This window comes from Pseudophryne corroboree, chromosome 2 (assembly GCF_028390025.1).
Source record: "Pseudophryne corroboree isolate aPseCor3 chromosome 2, aPseCor3.hap2, whole genome shotgun sequence".
Taxonomy (NCBI): domain Eukaryota; kingdom Metazoa; phylum Chordata; class Amphibia; order Anura; family Myobatrachidae; genus Pseudophryne; species Pseudophryne corroboree.
Window position 1 is genome coordinate 411,181,934 of NC_086445.1, and position 18,210 is coordinate 411,200,143.

General features: G+C 40.6%; 1 protein-coding gene across 1 annotated transcript in view; it reads right to left on the reverse strand.

Annotated features, from left to right (window-relative positions):
• Positions 1–17,152, reverse strand: part of NMS (neuromedin S) — a 98,349-nt gene extending 81,197 nt beyond the window's left edge. The window contains exons 1-3 of the mRNA XM_063953456.1: positions 16,887–17,152; positions 15,907–15,962; positions 7,212–7,262 (exon numbers count right to left, since the gene is read on the reverse strand). Coding sequence (XP_063809526.1) covers positions 7,212–7,262; positions 15,907–15,962; positions 16,887–17,031 — 252 coding nt within the window. The 5' untranslated portion in view covers positions 17,032–17,152. The remainder of the gene's footprint in view (positions 1–7,211; positions 7,263–15,906; positions 15,963–16,886) is intronic.
• Between the last annotated feature and the right edge of the window lie 1,058 nt (positions 17,153–18,210).

The following is an 18,210-nucleotide window of genomic DNA, read 5'->3' on the forward strand; positions in this document are numbered from 1 at the left end:
TACCTGCATGTCCCTATTTACCCTTTTCACCAGGAGTACCTCAAAATTGTGGTACAGGATTGTCATTACCAATTCCAGACATTGCCGTTGGTCTGTCCCCGGCACCGAGGTATTTACCAAGGTAATGGCCGAAATAATTATCCCGTACTTGGACGATCTCCTTATAAAGGCGAGGTCCAGGGAGCAGTTGTTCGGCGGAGTAGCACTATCTCGGGAAGTGCTACAACAGCACGGCTGAATTCTGAATATTCCAAAGTCGCAGCTGGTTCCTACGACGCGTCTACTGTTCCTGAATATGGTTCTGGACACAGAACAGGATAAAAAAGGTTTTCTCCCGGAGGAGAAGTCCAAGGAGTTGTCGTCTCTAGACAGAGACCTCCTAATACGTATACAGGTGTCGGTGCATCAATGCACGCGAGCCCTGGGAAGGATGGTAGCTTCTTACGAAGAAATTCCATTCGCCAGGTCCCATTCAAGGATTTTCCAGTGGGATCTGTTGGACATGTGGTCCGGGTCGCATCTTCAGATGCATCGGCGGATAACCCTGTCTCCAAGGGCCAGGGTGTCGTTGTTGTGGTGGCTGCAGAGTGCTCATCTTCTAGGGGGCCGCAGATTCGGCATACAGGACTGGGTCCTGGTGACCACGGATGCCGGCCTTTGAGGCTGGGGGGCAGTCACACAGGGAAGAAACTTCCAAGGCTATGGAAAAGTCAGGAGACTTCCCTACACATAAATATTCTGGAACTAAGGGCCATTTACAATGCCCTAAGTCAGGCTAGACCCCTGCTTCAACACCGGCCGGTGCTGATCCAGTCAGACAACATCACGGCGGTCGCTCATGTACACAACAGGGCGGCACAAGAAGCAGGATGGCGATGGCAGAAGCCACAAGGATTCTCCGATGGGCGGAAAATTATGTGTTAGCACTGTCAACAGTGTTCATTCCCGGAGTGGACAACTGAGAAGCAGACTTTCTCAGAAGACACGACCTCCACCCGGGAGAGTGGGGACTTCATCCAGAAGTCTTCCAAATGATTGTACACCATTGGGAAAGGCCACAGGTGGACATGATGGCGTCCCGCCTCAACTAAAAGTTACAAAGATATTGCGCCAGGTCAAGGACCCTCAGGCGATAGCTGTGGACGCTCTGGTAACACCGTGGGTGTACCAGTCGGTGTATGTGTTCCCTCCTCTGCCTCTCTTACCCAGGGTAATGAGAATAATAAGAAGGAGAGGAGTAAGAACTATACTCATTGTTCCGGGTTGGCCAAGAAGAGCTTGGTAACCAGAACTCCAAGAAATGATCTCAGAGGACCTATGGCCTCTGCCGCTCAGACAGGACCTGCTGCAGCAGGGGGCCTGTCTGTTTCAAGACGTACCGCGGCTGCGTTGACGGCATGGCGGTTGAACGCCGGATCCTGAAGGAAAAGGGAATTCCGGAGGAAGTTATCCCTACGCTATTTAAAGCTAGGAAAGAAGTGAACGCTAACCATTATCACCGCATAGGGCGGAAATATGTTGCGTACTGTGAGGCCAGGAAGGCCCCAAAGGAGAAATTTCAGCTAGGTCGATTTCTGCACTTCCTACAGTCAGAGGTGACTATGGGCCTACAATTGGGTTCCATTAAGGTCCAGATTTCGGCTCTATCGATTTTCTTCCAAAATGGAACTGGCTTCACTGCCTGAAATTCAGACATTTGTCAAGGGAGTGCTGCATATTCAGCCCCCTTTTGTGCCTCCAGTGGCACCGTGGGACCTCAACGTGGTGTTGGGTTTCCTAAAGTCACATTGGTTTGAGCCACTCAAAACCGTGGATTTAAAATATCTCACGTGGAAAGTGGTCATGCTTTTGGCCTTGGCTTCGGCAAGGCGGGTGGCAGAATTGGCGGCTTTGTCATGCAAAAGCCCCTATTTGATTTTCCATATGGATAGGGCAGAATTGAGGACTAGTCCCCAGTTTCTTCCTAAGGTGGTATCAGCTTTTCACTTGAACCAACCTATCGTGGTGCCTGCGGCTACTAGGGACTTGGAGGACCCCAAGTTACTGGACGTAGTCAGGGCCTTGAAAATTTATGTTTCCAGGACGGCTGGAGTCAGGAAGACTGACTCGCTATTTATCCTGTATGCACCAAACAAGATGGGTGCTCCTGCTTCAAAGCAGACTATTGCTCGCTGGATTTGTAGCACAATTCAGCTTGCGCATTCTGTGGCTGGCCTGCCGCAGCCTAAATCTGTAAAAGCCCATTCCACGAGGAAAGTGGGCTCTTCTTGGGCGGCTGCCCGAGGGGTCTCGGCTTTACAACTTTGCCGAGCTGCTACTTGGTCAGGGGCAAACACGTTTGCAAAATTCTACAAATTTGATACCCTGGCTGAGGAGGACCTTGAGTTCTCTCATTCGGTGCTGCAGAGTCATCCGCACTCTCCCGCCCGTTTGGGAACTTTGGTATAATCCCCATGGTCCTTACGGAGTCCCCAGCATCCACTAGGACGTTAGAGAAAATAAGATTTTACTCACCGGTAAATCTATTTCTCATAGTCCGTAGTGGATGCTGGGCGCCCGTCCCAAGTGCGGACTGTCTGCAATACTTGTATATAGTTATTGTTAACTAAAAGGGTTATTGTTGAGCCATCTGTTGAGAGGCTCTGTTATGTTCATACTGTTAACTGGGTATAATATCACGAGTTATACGGTGTGATTGGTGTGGCTGGTATGAGTCTTACCCGGGATTCAAAATCCTTTCCTTATTGTGTCAGCTCTTCCGGGCACAGTATCCTTACTGAAGTCTGGAGGAGGGTCATAGTGGGAGGAGCCAGTGCACACCAGGTAGTCCTAATTCTTTCTTAGCTGTGCCCAGTCTCCTGCGGAGCCGCTATTCCCCATGGTCCTTACGGAGTCCCCAGCATCCACTACGGACTACGAGAAATAGATTTACCGGTGAGTAGAATCTTATTTTGGACAAGACTCTAAACATAAGCTGCCTACATAATGTATGAAAGACTAAGGGCCTAATTCAGAGTTGATCGCAGCAGCAAATTTGTTAGCAGTTGGGCAAAACCATGTGTACTGCAGGGGGGGGGGCAGATATAACATGTGCAGAGAGAGTTAGATTTGGGTGGGTTGTGTTCAAACTGAAATCTAAATTGCAGTGTAAAAATACAGCAGCCAATATTTACCCTACACAGAAACAAAATAACCCACACAAATCTAACTCTCTCTGCACATGTTATATCTGCCACACCTGCACTGCACATGGGTGGTCATTCCGAGTTGTTCGCTCGCTGCCGATTTTCGCAGTGCAGCGATCAAGTGAAAAAACGTCAAAAATGCCGTAGATTTACACAAGCTCGAGCGACGTTTTATCATCGCTCGAGTGATCGTAGTGTGATTGACAGGAAGTGGGTGTTTCTGGGCGGAAACTGTCCGTTTTCAGGGAGTGTGCTAAAAAACGCAGGCGTGCCAGGTAAAAACGCAGGAGTGGCTGGAGAAACGAGGGAGTGGCTAGCCGAACGCAGGGCGTGTTTGTGACGTCAAACCAGGAACTAAACGGACTGAGGTGATTGCAGTCTAGGAGTAGGTCTGGAGCTACTCAGAAACTGCAGGGAATTATTTAGTAGCAGTTCTGCTAATCTTTCGTTCACTATTCTGCTAAGCTAAGATACACTCCCAGAGGGCGGCGGCCTAGCGTTTGCAATGCTGCTATAAGCAGCTAGCGAGCGAACAACTCGGAATGAGGGCCATGGTTCTGCCCAACTGCTAACAAATTTGCTGCTGCGATCAACTCTGAATTACCCCCATGGTGAGGACACTGGATAACACTGCAGCTTACATTACTGGAGAACTCCATCTGTCCACAGTTCTATAGAACTCTACAGTAAACTACTAATACTGAGTTATTAGCTGATCTTCGGCCCAATCCACACAGAATATCCCCTTCTATTGGGTATCTTGGGTTGTATTTTGCTGCCTTCTTTATCCCTCTCCATTCATATACTCAATATATTTCAATATTTTCTTTCTCATACCTCCACTGTATCTTTCCTAAAGTATACATTTTAAGTTCCTTTATTCTTTTCTTTATACAGGAATGGTGGAATCTTTGTGAGCACCCAATTTTCCTCCCCTTCAGAGGAGGCAGTGTCCACCCACTGATTTTTACCATTTAGGTAATAGGAGGGTGTAAGCACCTGCTATTCCTCAGACTGGGAATGTGGTACTGGGCGATTAATTATAATTCAGCGTCATCCTCCCGAATATTACAACATAGAGGAACAGAATGTCTTGTGAAAAGTAAGTACTGTAATGTTTGCTCTTTTGTGTTGTACTATTCAGGATTGGGCTGCCTATGTAACCTCCACTATTGCTAATGCAAATTGCCAGTTTATTAACTCCATATTCCTATTCCCTGACTTTATATTTGTTGTCTGCCTGTTTACCTGTATATTGTCTACCTGTTTACCAGTTTTTTGATAGTACTCAGGCTTTGCACCTGTGCCTGTTATCCTGATATAACTGTTTTTGCTTCTGAACCTGTGCTAATCCTTTGCTACTTATCACCAGTCTTTAATTCAGAATATGTACCTATTGGTTCCATCTGTTCACGCTTCCCATCTAGTCATTGAGGTGGTAGGTTAGAGAAGGGTGTACAGGTAATAAATAGCCAGCTTATTTTTCCTGATTCTGACAAGATCTGAAATCCTCTACATGGTTATTAATTAATGACATAAAAACACAAGTTTAACATCCTGTTTGGTGCTCTCTGGGGTAGATTTATTAAAGGTCTGATTTTTAAACCAGCCGGTGATCAGCAGCTTTGAACGATGCATTTCACATGACATGACAATTGCAATTAATAGTAAATTTGGTTTGTTTAGCATTAATTACTATTGGCATTTGAAATCCATTGGTCAAAACCTGCCTATCATCGGTGGCTTTGAATATCCAATGTTTAGTAAATATACACCTTATCATTAGGGTACTCAGATGAATGTGCCTTCTGTGGAGGCTGGTGTTGAGAATAGTTATTAATTGTGTATAGCCTCATGAAAAGCAGTTCTGTACATTAGATTCAAAACCTTTAAAAGCCAAAAATAGCTCCTGTATATACATCCAAATGTATTTGGTAGTAACATTGGACTTTTATTTCTTCAGTTTTATCCTACATCAACTCTTAAGATATATATCACATGAAAGAAACAGTTGTTTCATGTGTTTAATCATTGCTGTTTAACACTTGGTGGAGGAGGTTAATCAAACATTCTAAAGAGGACAAGTGCAGGTGTTGCCCATAGTAACCAATCAGATTCTAATTATTTATCTAGTACTATTTATAAAATTCTAGCTAGAATGTGATTGGTTGCTATGGACCACACCTTAGCCTCACACTAAACAGCTCATTATAAAAAATATATATTACCACACAAGTAGTTTCATTAGGAGACTCAATTCACTTCCAAGACTATTATTATCATTTGTGTATAATTGGTCAGATATATGAAACATGGTTGGGTAGGGAAATTATGTCCGCATGCTACCAGAGCTCCCATCCCTGGCTCCAAAATCCCCCTCCATCTGACTATACTGCCAGGATTCAGTATGATATCCCGATGGACGGGATACTGGCGGTCAGAATCCTAACAGCTGCATCCCGGCTATCAGAATCCTGACATCCCCTCCAAAAGTACCCTAACCCTCCCCTGCGCCCTTTCCTAACCCTAACCCTCCAAATGGCTTCAGCAGCAGCTGATGGATGCTGTCTTGGATCGCGGTTTCAGGAACCTCCATCCTCGGTTCCTTTATCCACCTGGTGCACTCAGGACCCTGTTACCAGCTGCTGCTGAAGCCATTTGGAGATACATTTCTATGTTTTTAATCGTCTGTTTTGGTGTAAGTGCGATGTTTAAAAATAAATGTGTATGCTTTTAAAGGTTAACTGCACTATTGCACTTTCTCTACTATTTATACCCCCCACGAGCGATCTATGCTCATGCAGGTGTGAAGGGGTTACACTTTGCTACTGAAATATTCTTCCGTGGAGTTTCCATCTGTGATCTTCCGAACTTTGACACCTTTTGCTGTTACTGCCAATGAGGATGTCTATGTGCCATTGACTGCTTCTGTTAGGTATAAATGTGATGGATAAAATAAATTTATTGTTGTAAAAAGGATAACTGCACTATTGCACTTTCTTTTTTCTTTGTACTCCTCCATGAGCCTTAAAAGCTCTCCCATAGGTGAGGGAGTTACAATTCATTACAGAGCCTGAAAATTCTGTATCATTATCTGGATACTATATAGCACGGTACTGCTATTGTTTATTTTTTCACCTTATTGGTGTGTGTATATATAATTGGGTGTTGTTGGAGCGCTTTATTTATATTGCGCCACAAGGGATCCGCAGCGCCCAATTGCAGAGTACATAAATGAAAAATCAAAACAGGACAATAGTGACTTACAGTTGAAGACAACATAGGACAAGTACAGGGTAAATAAACATAGCTGCAGTAGATGACACTGACATAAGTATCACGGTGGCACATACCAAGGGATTAGTAAGCGTGGAACAGAGGGTTAGGATGAAATTAGGCTGGGTTTGGTGAAGAAGTGGGTCTTGAGAGCAGTTTGAAGTTTTGTAGAGAGTTAGAGAGTCTGAGGAAGAGAGGTAGGTAATTCCCAAGAAAGGCAGCAGCACGTGAGAAATCTTGAAGGGAGGAGTGGGAGGAAGTAATCCGTCGGCAGGAGAGGCGGTGTGCATTAGCAGAGCGAAGAGGACGGGTGGGAGTGTAAAGGGAGATAAGGTCAGAGATGTAAATGGGAGAGGAGTGGGTGAGGGCTTTGTAAGTGAGTGTAAGAAGTTTGAATTGGATTCTGAAGGGGAAGGGAAGCCAGTGAAGGGCAGGTAGGAGAGGGGAGGTGGAATTAAAAAGTATGTTCCATTCTATGAATGGCATTGAAGAACCTTTGTGGCGCTGGTGCCATATAAGTAATAATAATAATAACAATAATAATAATAGGAGTTAATATAACATACACATACAAACAGATGTACAATTTTCATACAGGCACAAGTTATCAACTGGACGTGTTCAACGTAGACACACTACAAGATGTTATTATTGAGTACATGAAACCGAAGCATACACTCATGTATTAAAAATACATGACATACAGTAACTGCACTACATATTACTTTGTTTTGTTTTTATTGATTTTACCTGTGGTTGATCTGACAGTGCTGTCCATTGACTGAAACAGAATGCTAATCTCTAGGTGTAAAATAAATAAAATACTTGTTATACAATGTCCAGTAGAATTGTAAGCATTGTTAGTTACATTTAAAGTATTTTGTGAGAGGCATACCAATGGCATTTTTCCAGTCAGGTCAAAACCAGATAAAGACCATGTTGGACCCCAGGCAATAGACACATTTGTGTCCCCTTCACACACTAAAAAATGGTTTAGAGTAACCTGTGTCCTTGAGTGCCACCTGGTCCCGTGATAATTAGTAATTAATATTATTTTAAATACAATTATTTCAAACTGTAAAAACTTTTTTTGCACAATGCTATTTGAGGAAATTTGTGTAATATTTAATACGTCTGCAAAAGGTGCATACCATCGATAGTTCACCATATATGGTTTAAGTGCCATGGATGGTTATCACCGATGACACCATCGATGACAACCATCGATGGGCAGCCCACCGATGGTCATCCCTAGTTGTAACTGGATCTGATGTGACTGGATTCAAACTTTGGTCCTAGTTTCCCTGTGAGTTCTGAAATGTCTAAAAATCTCAGCACACAATTGAAACATATTACAGCTGATGAACGTATAGAGCAGTAAATAAGTACTTATGTGAATTGTAGCACTTAGAATATGTACCGTATTTGCAGGTTTCCCCTACTCCAACGGAATATGAAACACGTTTTGTGTGCTATAGTGTAAAATCACTTTTAAAACAGTTTTGCAGCAGTTTTCAGAGTTTTGTATAGACGGGTATTTTTTCACTGGGTTCAACCAATCGCATGCAGTCATCATTATCAACCTTACATTTACACCAAGGTCAGACCTCCCGCAGCTCAAACCCCTCCAGAAGCCTTATCGTCTGCTATTTTAGTTGCACTTTGCGACTACATGCCCTTACTTTGGCTGCAACTACACACCCACTGCCAACGACTGCATGCCTACTCCATCCATGGTTTCAGCCCCCAGACATACACAATCATAAGCATGTTTAGGAATGAAACAAGATGTGGAGTGTGAAGATTTGCACATAAGCAATAAGAAAGAAATGCAGCTTGAGAAAAAAAAAGACACAAATTATATTGACATCTGACTCTGAAAAAGACCCAAAAGCACAGTAAAAGCTGTTATTAATTCCTCAGCATTAGGATGCATGTTAAATATTGTATAAACTATAGATTGTTTAATAAAAAATCTTAAAATAAAAGTAAAGCACAGCTCAGATTTTTAATACAGTTAAATATCAATAGAGAAGCACAGCTCCAGTTTGACTCGGTATATGTGATTTAAATCACGAGAAATCCAAGCTTTCCTGGAAGATTACGTTTTTGCCTTGTTGTTTTCAAATCCAAACTGATTCAAATTCAAGAGAAAGAGAGCAATTCCAGACGCGCTGTCACAGCTGCCAGCAAGGGATTGTCAGTCCCAAAAGAATTTTTAACAAAGAAAAGCACTGAGGCCAGCGCTGGCTGTTTCTCCAATAGTAAATAATTAGAAAACCATGGATGATTGTAAAAACACACTTGAATTTATTAGCTAAACATCAATTAATAAAGCTGAAGTTAAAATTCACATATACACATGAAATTAAGGGCATATAGAGAGCTGTGAAGCATTTAGATCTGCTGCTAATATGTGTCCATTAAGGATCCTGGACTAGAACACTGGACAAAGTTCCCTGGGGAAAAGAAATGGATACAGCTGGTGTTACCCGTGAGGACGGAGGCTTCCAGAGGCTTTAAATAACAGCAAGCAAGCTGTGCCACATGTATTCAAGCTGGGTCTCTCCAGTTGGTGCTGTAATTGTGAATGTCCCACAGAGAAAATTCCAAAGCAGGTGTTCCAAAACTAATTGTTATAAGTCCATATCTGGATCCGTTGTGGTGTGGAGCACTTGTAGTTGTATTGATGGCAGCTTTTACACTTAACGCGTTTCCCTAGGCTCGGTCACCTAGCTTCATCAGAAGTAAAGCTCCCTCTGGTTAAGGGATCTATTTAAACCCTATTAACGACCTGATGCCCAACAGGTGTGCAGAAACAACTATTCAATCATCCATAGTTTTAGTAAAAACAGTGATTCTACATTATCACTAATCCTATTAGATAAAAAGAGCTATTGGTAGGAGGCAAACCCACAGAAAAAAGTAATATAAAACAGTACATATATACAATAAATGGAACTGGATATGGTAGGGGTTAAAGGTCAGTGTAATCACATGACCCACTCCCAGAGCATATATTGTATTGGTAATGGTGATTCTTTCATCACTCTTAAGAACCCCCCCATGCTTGGGGAACTATACCCATCCATCTGCAAAAGTTACCTGAAACACTCTAATCTCATAGGGGAGAGATACCTCAGCTTCGGTGTGCCGTCCAGCGGTCTCCGTGTTTCCCGGTCACGTGACCGGTGACGGCCAATGAATGTATCCAGGTTGCTAAGCAACCAGAGTACACTCCGGCGCAAGGCACAGTGACGGGGGTTGCCCCGTTGCTAAGCAACCCGAGTGAACATCGTCGCGAAGCGTGACGACGTCACTCTCCCGTCACGTGACCCGCAGGGCGGAACAGCGCGGCCAGGGAAAGAGTTTAAATATGTGCCCAACTGTGGGCATCTCTAATACCACAAAAAACCACACTTAGAAATTTACAAGACATTACACATATGTGTGGATAGTTATTTAACCATAGATTGACATTTTCATTAGCATTGAATACATATTGTTTTATGGCCCCAGCAGTCAAAGCTTGTCTGCATGTCAGATTTTATAGGAGGCACAGATTTCCTCATATCTATCCGATGGCCTACCCCTATAGTCAGACTCCATGGGATGATTGTATATATTAAAGATTCATGATATGCTTCATATCTTCCTTAGTTCTCCCAAAGAGTATTTGATAAATTCACAAGGGATACGGAAAATAATAATAATAATAATAATAATAATAATAATAATAATAAAAATTAATAAAGAATAAAAAATAGATAATAAAATTAATAATAAATACATAGGCATTTCACTAAAAAAGGAATATTGAAACAATTCAGATTGCTAAAGACCTATCATCCCCGCTGCCATTGGGTGGCTGTCCGGCCGTGGAGGAACTCCTGCTGCCAGGAGTGTCCCAAACATCCGAAAAAAGAAAAAAAATCCCCGGATGTCCGCCCATCCTGGACGCGCTGACAGGGAAAACCACCGTCCCGTCCAGGTTGTGCGTGGAGACCTCCACGGCCGAACAGACCAAACACAGGTGACACAGAATTGTCACCTGTACCAACTGGATGCGGTAGATGTTCAAACTGAAAGAAGTAATTACAATTATATCTCTACATAGCAGCTCTCAATAATTTTAAATTACTATGTTCAATTCCATTGTCTCATTTAGACCGGTCGGATATACTGAATTAAACTGTAACATCCAATATATCTCTCTCTTGCATAAAAGTGATTATCTATCTCCACCCCTCACAGTGGGTGCCACATGTTCTAAAGCTAGAATTGAGAGGCATCCAGGGTCTTTCTGATGTATATTTAGGAAATGACGGGATACACTATGCTTAAGGAAGCCTTTAGCAATATTTCTTTTATGTTCCATAAACCTAGTGCGTAATTTCCTGGTGGTGCGACCCACATAGTATAAGTGACAACTACATCAGAGTAAATAAATAACATATGAAGAGTCGCAATTCATGAATGATTTAATTGAATAAACCTCTGTTTTGTTTGGTAATTCAACAGACACTGTTTTTCTTGGTGTATGTGAACATACTTGGCATTTGTTCTTGCCACAGTGAAAAAAGCCTAGTGGTTTCTTTGTCAACCATTCAGATCCTGACATTTGTTTCCTACTATTATCATCATTATCTATTTTTTTCAAATGGCTAGGTGCCAAAAGAGTTTTTAGGGACCTATTCTTTCTATAAATTATTTGCGGCACTTTAGGTAATGTATCGGCCAACATACGATCTTGTCTCAAAATTTTAAAATTTCTATTTAATATACCACGAATCTGACCCACACAGCTGTTAAATTTGCATATAAATGCCGAGCTCCTGTCCTTTTTATCCACACATTCGTCTTTCCTAGAGTGGTATTGTAGGAGGCTATTTCTTTCTAAATCAGAAACCTCCATAAATGCCTTTTGTAGAAGATTTTCGGGGTAACCGCATTCCCTGAAAGATGTAAGTAAGGTATCTGCTTGTTCGATAAAAGTGTCAAAATTGGAACAATTTCACCTAAAGCGAATGAGTTGTCCCTTAGGGATGTTTTGTTTCCAGGGTCTAAAATGCGAACTCGTGAAATGTAAATAAGAGTTAGTGTTAGTTTCTTTATTGTATGTAGACGTGACTATTTTGTTATTAATAATCTCTAAGTTTACGTCTAAAAATTAATTTTAGAAGTGTGAAAGGTTGAAGTGAAAGTGAGGTTATATTCATTACAGGAAAGGGACTGGATAAATTGTGTTGCAGAATTAAGATCCCCATCCCAAATAATAAATAGATCATCGATATAACGTCCATAGAGGACCAGGTTCTCCGCCCAGCCTCCGTCCCAGACATGGGTTTGTTCAACCTCCCCCATGTAGAGGTTGGCATAGCTGGGCGCGAACCTGGTCCCCATGGCAGTGCCCATCACCTGTAAATAAAAAACACAGAGAAACATAAAATAATTATGTGAAAGGATAAAGGAAATGGAAGTGATAAGAAATGATTTTTGTTCCTCACTGAGGTCATTATCAGAGTCCAATCTCCTTTTAATCACCTCACACCCCAACTGATGAGGGATGTGTCTGTATAAAGCAGAAACATCTAAGGTGAGAAAAGCATAGGAATCTTTCCATGTAATAGTATTACATGGAAAGATTCCTATGCTTTTCTCACCTTAGATGTTTCTGCTTTATACACACACATCCCTCATCAGTTGGGGTGTGAGGAGATTAAAAGGAGATTGGACTCTGATAATGACCTCAGTGAGGAACAAAAATAATTTCTTGTCACTTCCATTTCCTTTATCCTTTCACATAATTATTTTATGTTTCTCGGTGTTTTTTATTTACAGGTGATGGGCACTGCCATGGGGACCAGGTTCGCGCCCAGCTATGCCAACCTCTACATGGGGGAGGTTGAACAAACCCATGTCTGGGACGGAGGCTGGGCAGAGAACCTGGTCCTCTATGGACGTTATATCGATGATCTATTTATTATTTGGGATGGGGATCTTAATTCTGCAACACAATTTATCCAGTCCCTTTCCTGTAATGAATATAACCTCACTTTCACTTCAACCTTTCACACTTCTAAAATTAATTTTTTAGACGTAAACTTAGAGATTATTAATAACAAAATAGTCACGTCTACATACAATAAAGAAACTAACACTAACTCTTATTTACATTTCACGAGTTCGCATTTTAGACCCTGGAAACAAAAGATCCCTAAGGGACAACTCATTCGCCTTAGGCGAAATTGTTCCAATTTTGACACTTTTATCGAACAAGCAGATACCTTACTTACATCTTTCAGGGAATGCGGTTACCCCGAAAATCTTCTACAAAAGGCATTTATGGAGGTTTCTGATTTAGAAAGAAATAGCCTCCTACAATACCACTCTAGGAAAGACGAATGTGTGGATAAAAAGGACAGGAGCTCGGCATTTATATGCAAATTTAACAGCTGTGCGGGTCAGATTCGTGGTATATTAAATAGAAATTTTAAAATTTTGAGACAAGATCGTATGTTGGCCGATACATTACCTAAAGTGCCGCAAATAATTTATAGAAAGAATAGGTCCCTAAAAACTCTTTTGGCACCTAGCCATTTGAAAAAAATAGATAATGATGATAATAGTAGGAAACAAATGTCAGGATCTGAATGGTTGACAAAGAAACCACGAGGCTTTTTTCACTGTGGCAAGAACAAATGCCAAGTATGTTCACATACACCAAGAAAAACAGTGTCTGTTGAATTACCAAACAAAACAGAGGTTTATTCAATTAAATCATTCATGAATTGCGACTCTTCATATGTTATTTATTTACTCTGGTGTAGTTGTCACTTATACTATGTGGGTCGCACCACCAGGAAATTACGCACTAGGTTTATGGAACATAAAAGAAATATTGCTAAAGGCTTCCTTAAGCATAGTGTATCCCGTCATTTCCTTAATATATACATCAGAAAGACCCTGGATGCCTCCAATTCTAGCTTTAGAACATGTGGCACCCACTGTGAGGGGTGGAGATAGATATACACTTTTATGCAAGAGAGAGATATATTGGATGTTACAGTTTAATTCAGTATATCCGACCGGTCTAAATGAGACAATGGAATTGAACATAGTAATTTAAAATTATTGAGAGCTGCTATGTAGAGATATAATTGTAATTACTTCTTTCAGTTTGAACATCTACCGCATCCAGTTGGTACAGGTGACAATTCTGTGTCACCTGTGTGTGGTCTGTTCAGCCGTGGAGGTCTCCACGCACAACCTGGACGGGACGGTGGTTTTCCCTGTCAGCGCGTCCAGGATGGGCGGACATCCGGGGATTTTTTTTCTTTTTTCGGATGTTTGGGACACTCCTGGCAGCAGGAGTTCCTCCACGGCCGGACAGCCACCCAATGGTAGCGGGGATGATAGGTCTTTAGCAATCTGAATTGTTTCAATATTCCTTTTTTAGTGAAATGCCTATGTATTTATTATTAATTTTATTATCTATTTTTTATTCTTTATTAATTTTTATTATTATTATTATTATTATTATTTTCCGTATCCCTTGTGAATTTATCAAATACTCTTTGGGAGAACTAAGGAAGATATGAAGCATATCATGAATCTTTAATATATACAATCATCCCATGGAGTCTGACTATAGGGGTAGGCCATCGGATAGATATGAGGAAATCTGTGCCTCCTATAAAATCTGACATGCAGACAAGCTTTGACTGCTGGGGCCATAAAACAATATGTATTCAATGCTAATGAAAATGTCAATGTATGGTTAAATAACTATCCACACATATGTGTAATGTCTTGTAAATTTCTAAGTGTGGTTTTTTGTGGTATTAGAGATGCCCACAGTTGGGCACATATTTAAACTCTTTCCCCGGCCGTGCTGTTCCGCCCTGCGGGTCACGTGACGGGAGAGTGACGTCGTCGCGCTTCGCGACGATGTTCACTCGGGTTGCTTAGCAACGGGGCAACCCCCGTCACTGTGCCCCTGCGCCGGAGTGTACTCTGGTTGCTTAGCAACCTGGATACATTCATTGGCCGTCACCGGTCACGTGACCGGGAAACACGGAGACCGCTGGACGGCACACCGAAGCGGAGGTATCTCTCCCCTATGAGATTAGAGTGTTTCAGGTAACTTTTGCAGATGGATGGGTATAGTTCCCCAAGCATGGGGGGGTTCTTAAGAGTGATGAAAGAACCACCATTACCAATACAATATATGCTCTGGGAGTGGGTCATGTGATTACACTGACCTTTAACCCCTACCATATCCAGTTCCATTTATTGTATATATGTACTGTTTTATATTACTTTTTTCTGTGGGTTTGCCTCCTACCAATAGCTCTTTTTATCTAATAGGATTAGTGATAATGTAGAATCACTGTTTTTACTAAAACTATGGATGATTGAATAGTTGTTTCTGCACACCTGTTGGGCATCAGGTCGTTAATAGGGTTTAAATAGATCCCTTAACCAGAGGGAGCTTTACTTCTGATGAAGCTAGGTGACCGAGCCTAGGGAAACGCGTTAAGTGTAAAAGCGGCCATCAATACAACTACAAGTGCTCCACACCACAACGAATCCAGATATGGACTTATAACAATTAGTTTTGGAACACCTGCTTTGGAATTTTCTCTGTGGGACATTCACAATTACAGCACCAACTGGAGAGACCCAGCTTGAATACAAGTGGCACAGCTTGCTTGCTGTTATTTAAAGCCTCTGGAAGCCTCCATCCTCACGGGTAATACCAGCTGTATCCATTTCTTTTCCCCAGGGAACTTTGTCCAGTGTTCTAGTCCGGGATCCTTAATGGACACATATTAGCAGCAGATCTAAATGCTTCACAGCTCTCTATATGCCCTTAATTTCATGTGTATATGTGAATTTTAACTTCAGCTTTATTAATTGATGTTTAGCTAATAAATTCAAGTGTGTTTTTACAATCATCCATGGTTTTCTAATTATTTACTATTGGAGAAACAGCCAGCATCGGCCTCAGTGCTTTTCTTTGTTAATGATTCAAATTCAAGCCATAAATTTCTATTCATAAATAAATAAATAAAAAACGATATATTTTTTTAAAATAAAATATTAAAATTGTCCATCATATAGTAATCTGAATTTATTTATTGCAATCTAAATGACACTGTAACTGCCTTCTTATTAATTATGTATGTGTCTGTATTAACTACTCACTTTTGAATGTGTTTTCGGGCAATGCCAGTATGACAATGATTGTTTTTGATAAGGAAATGACACTACATTTCCTTGAAATTCTGAACTAATTTTCAGTAATTTATTTTGCTTTGTCAGTAACCTAGCATTTTCAGCAATCTGTTATCTTTTATAATAATGAATATATTTTTTATGAGACATTTGTTAGGAATACATGCTAATGAATGGACTCCACCATATAAAAAAGCAAATATACCTCATTTTCTGGAATATCCAATTCATCCATGTATTGTGGTACTGACTGAGGGAATCCTGTATTGATAAATGCAATAAAATTAATTAACTAACACATAACACATCTATTTCACTTATTTTACTTTATTTAATTTAATTGAATAAAAGTTAAAACGAAACTCCCACAGGTAAGTAAGCACTGCAAACTCTAGATTACCTTTTTATCAACCAAATACAACTGAATAATATGGCAAATTTCTCATTTCCGATAATAGTTTGTAATTTGTCCAAATTATGTGTTGAAAACATAGGGGGAACGAAAAAAAGGGGGGTGGGGTACAAAAGGGCACTTAGACATACATCAAAGACAACTACAATAGCAAACGGAAACTCGAAAACAATCAAAATAAGATATTATTCCTGAAAGTTGTAAATTTCTATTTTTTAACAAATGTTCTTTGCTCATAAATTGGACTGTTTGCTTTTAGACAATTATTTTTGCAGAGCAATTTCCATGGCACATATACTTTTTTAATAATACTCTCTTATGCTTTTATCCTCATTCTTCCAATAATCTCTTTCAATTATTTGTAACTCAAATGTAATCGCTAGCACACTGTGATACAACAGTGTAATTAATACACATTAAGTAAATAGCTACATAACACTTTCGAATAGTTTGATCTCATTTTGAGATTAACACATTTCAGAGTTTTTATAATTGAAAATGCATGTTTACACTAGTGGTTAAGATAGAAGGCAAATTGACAGTAAATAAATGATTCAAGGAATAATAATTATTATCACATAATTGTGACATACAATTTTGATAATAATTACGAGATGCAAGCTCACTGACAATACAGTATGTTAACCACTTGTTCAGTTGAGATGTCCATTTTGACAATTTTATTTTTGAAATCACATATATAAACTTTCTAGCATAAAAGTATGCATATGGATTTACATAAAACAGTGAATGAGTTGAATTTTGTCTCTTACCTGAGGAAAGGTGAAGGGCACTCAGACAGCAGATTGCAAACAACAATGGTAGTGGAGGGTGGTGTTTTACAGACTTCATTTTAAGCAAACATCTCTTTCTGTCTGTAAGGGACATGCTTCCTTTGTGTTTCCCAGACTTTAGCATCTTACCAGGTACTTCTGCAGGTTATATCTGCGAGTCCGTGTCTGGCTTTTCCAAACTGCAGTTCTATCTTTTTAAATGTGACACTGTATCCCATAGGAGAGCAAGCAATCAGCACCTGGTAGGATCCTGCTCTCTCTTCTAGTGTCATGCTGAAGCTCTTATTTATGAGGCACTGCACCCCCCCCCCCCCCCCCCCCCCAAATCAATTCTGTCTGATTAGGTTAGAATTGAGTAAGTAGGGCTCCATATTATTGCACAATGGGGAATCTTGTAACTAACATTGACTTTTGGTGGATAGGAAATGCTGCTGATGAACACTATGTGATATCACTACACGTGCTCTTGGAAATATAATAGCTTTTTTGCTTCCCATGGAGTTTATTAACAATTACCATTTTATGACATTTGCTGATCCTTGTTCTCAGAGATCAAACAAGACAACTAGTTTACAAGAAGCTGATTATGGATTATCTGGCAAATAAGTGTGTTATTACCAGTTCCCCATTATGTCTGGCTTGTCAGAAGCCAGTTTCAGCAAACCTTTCATGGTGTATTTTGTACATTTTGCTTCCAAAACACCAAGCATCAGCTTTATTTGCTGAAAATGTGCAGTGAACAATCTTACACCAGTGTCCTATGGTGATTGCATTATGTTATGTTATTGTGTTATGTTATGGTGATTGTGACTCAGTATTCTTAGTGAAGGGTCCTTGTTGGTCTCCGAGAGCCTAGGAAAGGGTTAGGTATAGGTCAACAACATACATATTTATTGCAAGTTGTACTTTTATTGCAAGTTGTACTTTCACATTTATTGCAAATTGTACTCACCTTTATACTTTTAGAACATAGGGGACTGCTTGTCTTAAATGTCCCGGGCCCCTCTTAATCCGGCTCTGGTCTTGGAATACTTTTCTTTTTTTGTCTGCTCATTAGCCAGAGCAGCACTTTTAAAAAGATACCACCTTACTGTGCAAATCAATATGCACTGGTGTAATTGCAGTTTCAGGGAATGCTAAAGCTGCTATGTCACACACATGGAAAAAAAACTTCTGCTCTTTACTACCCTTGTTTTGTGCTTTGTTTGATCCCCTATGTGTCTCACTACATAAAAGCAACACATTTTTGTAATTAGTTACAGAAAAAAATGTGTTATTTACTATAATAGCAGTTATTTTTTTA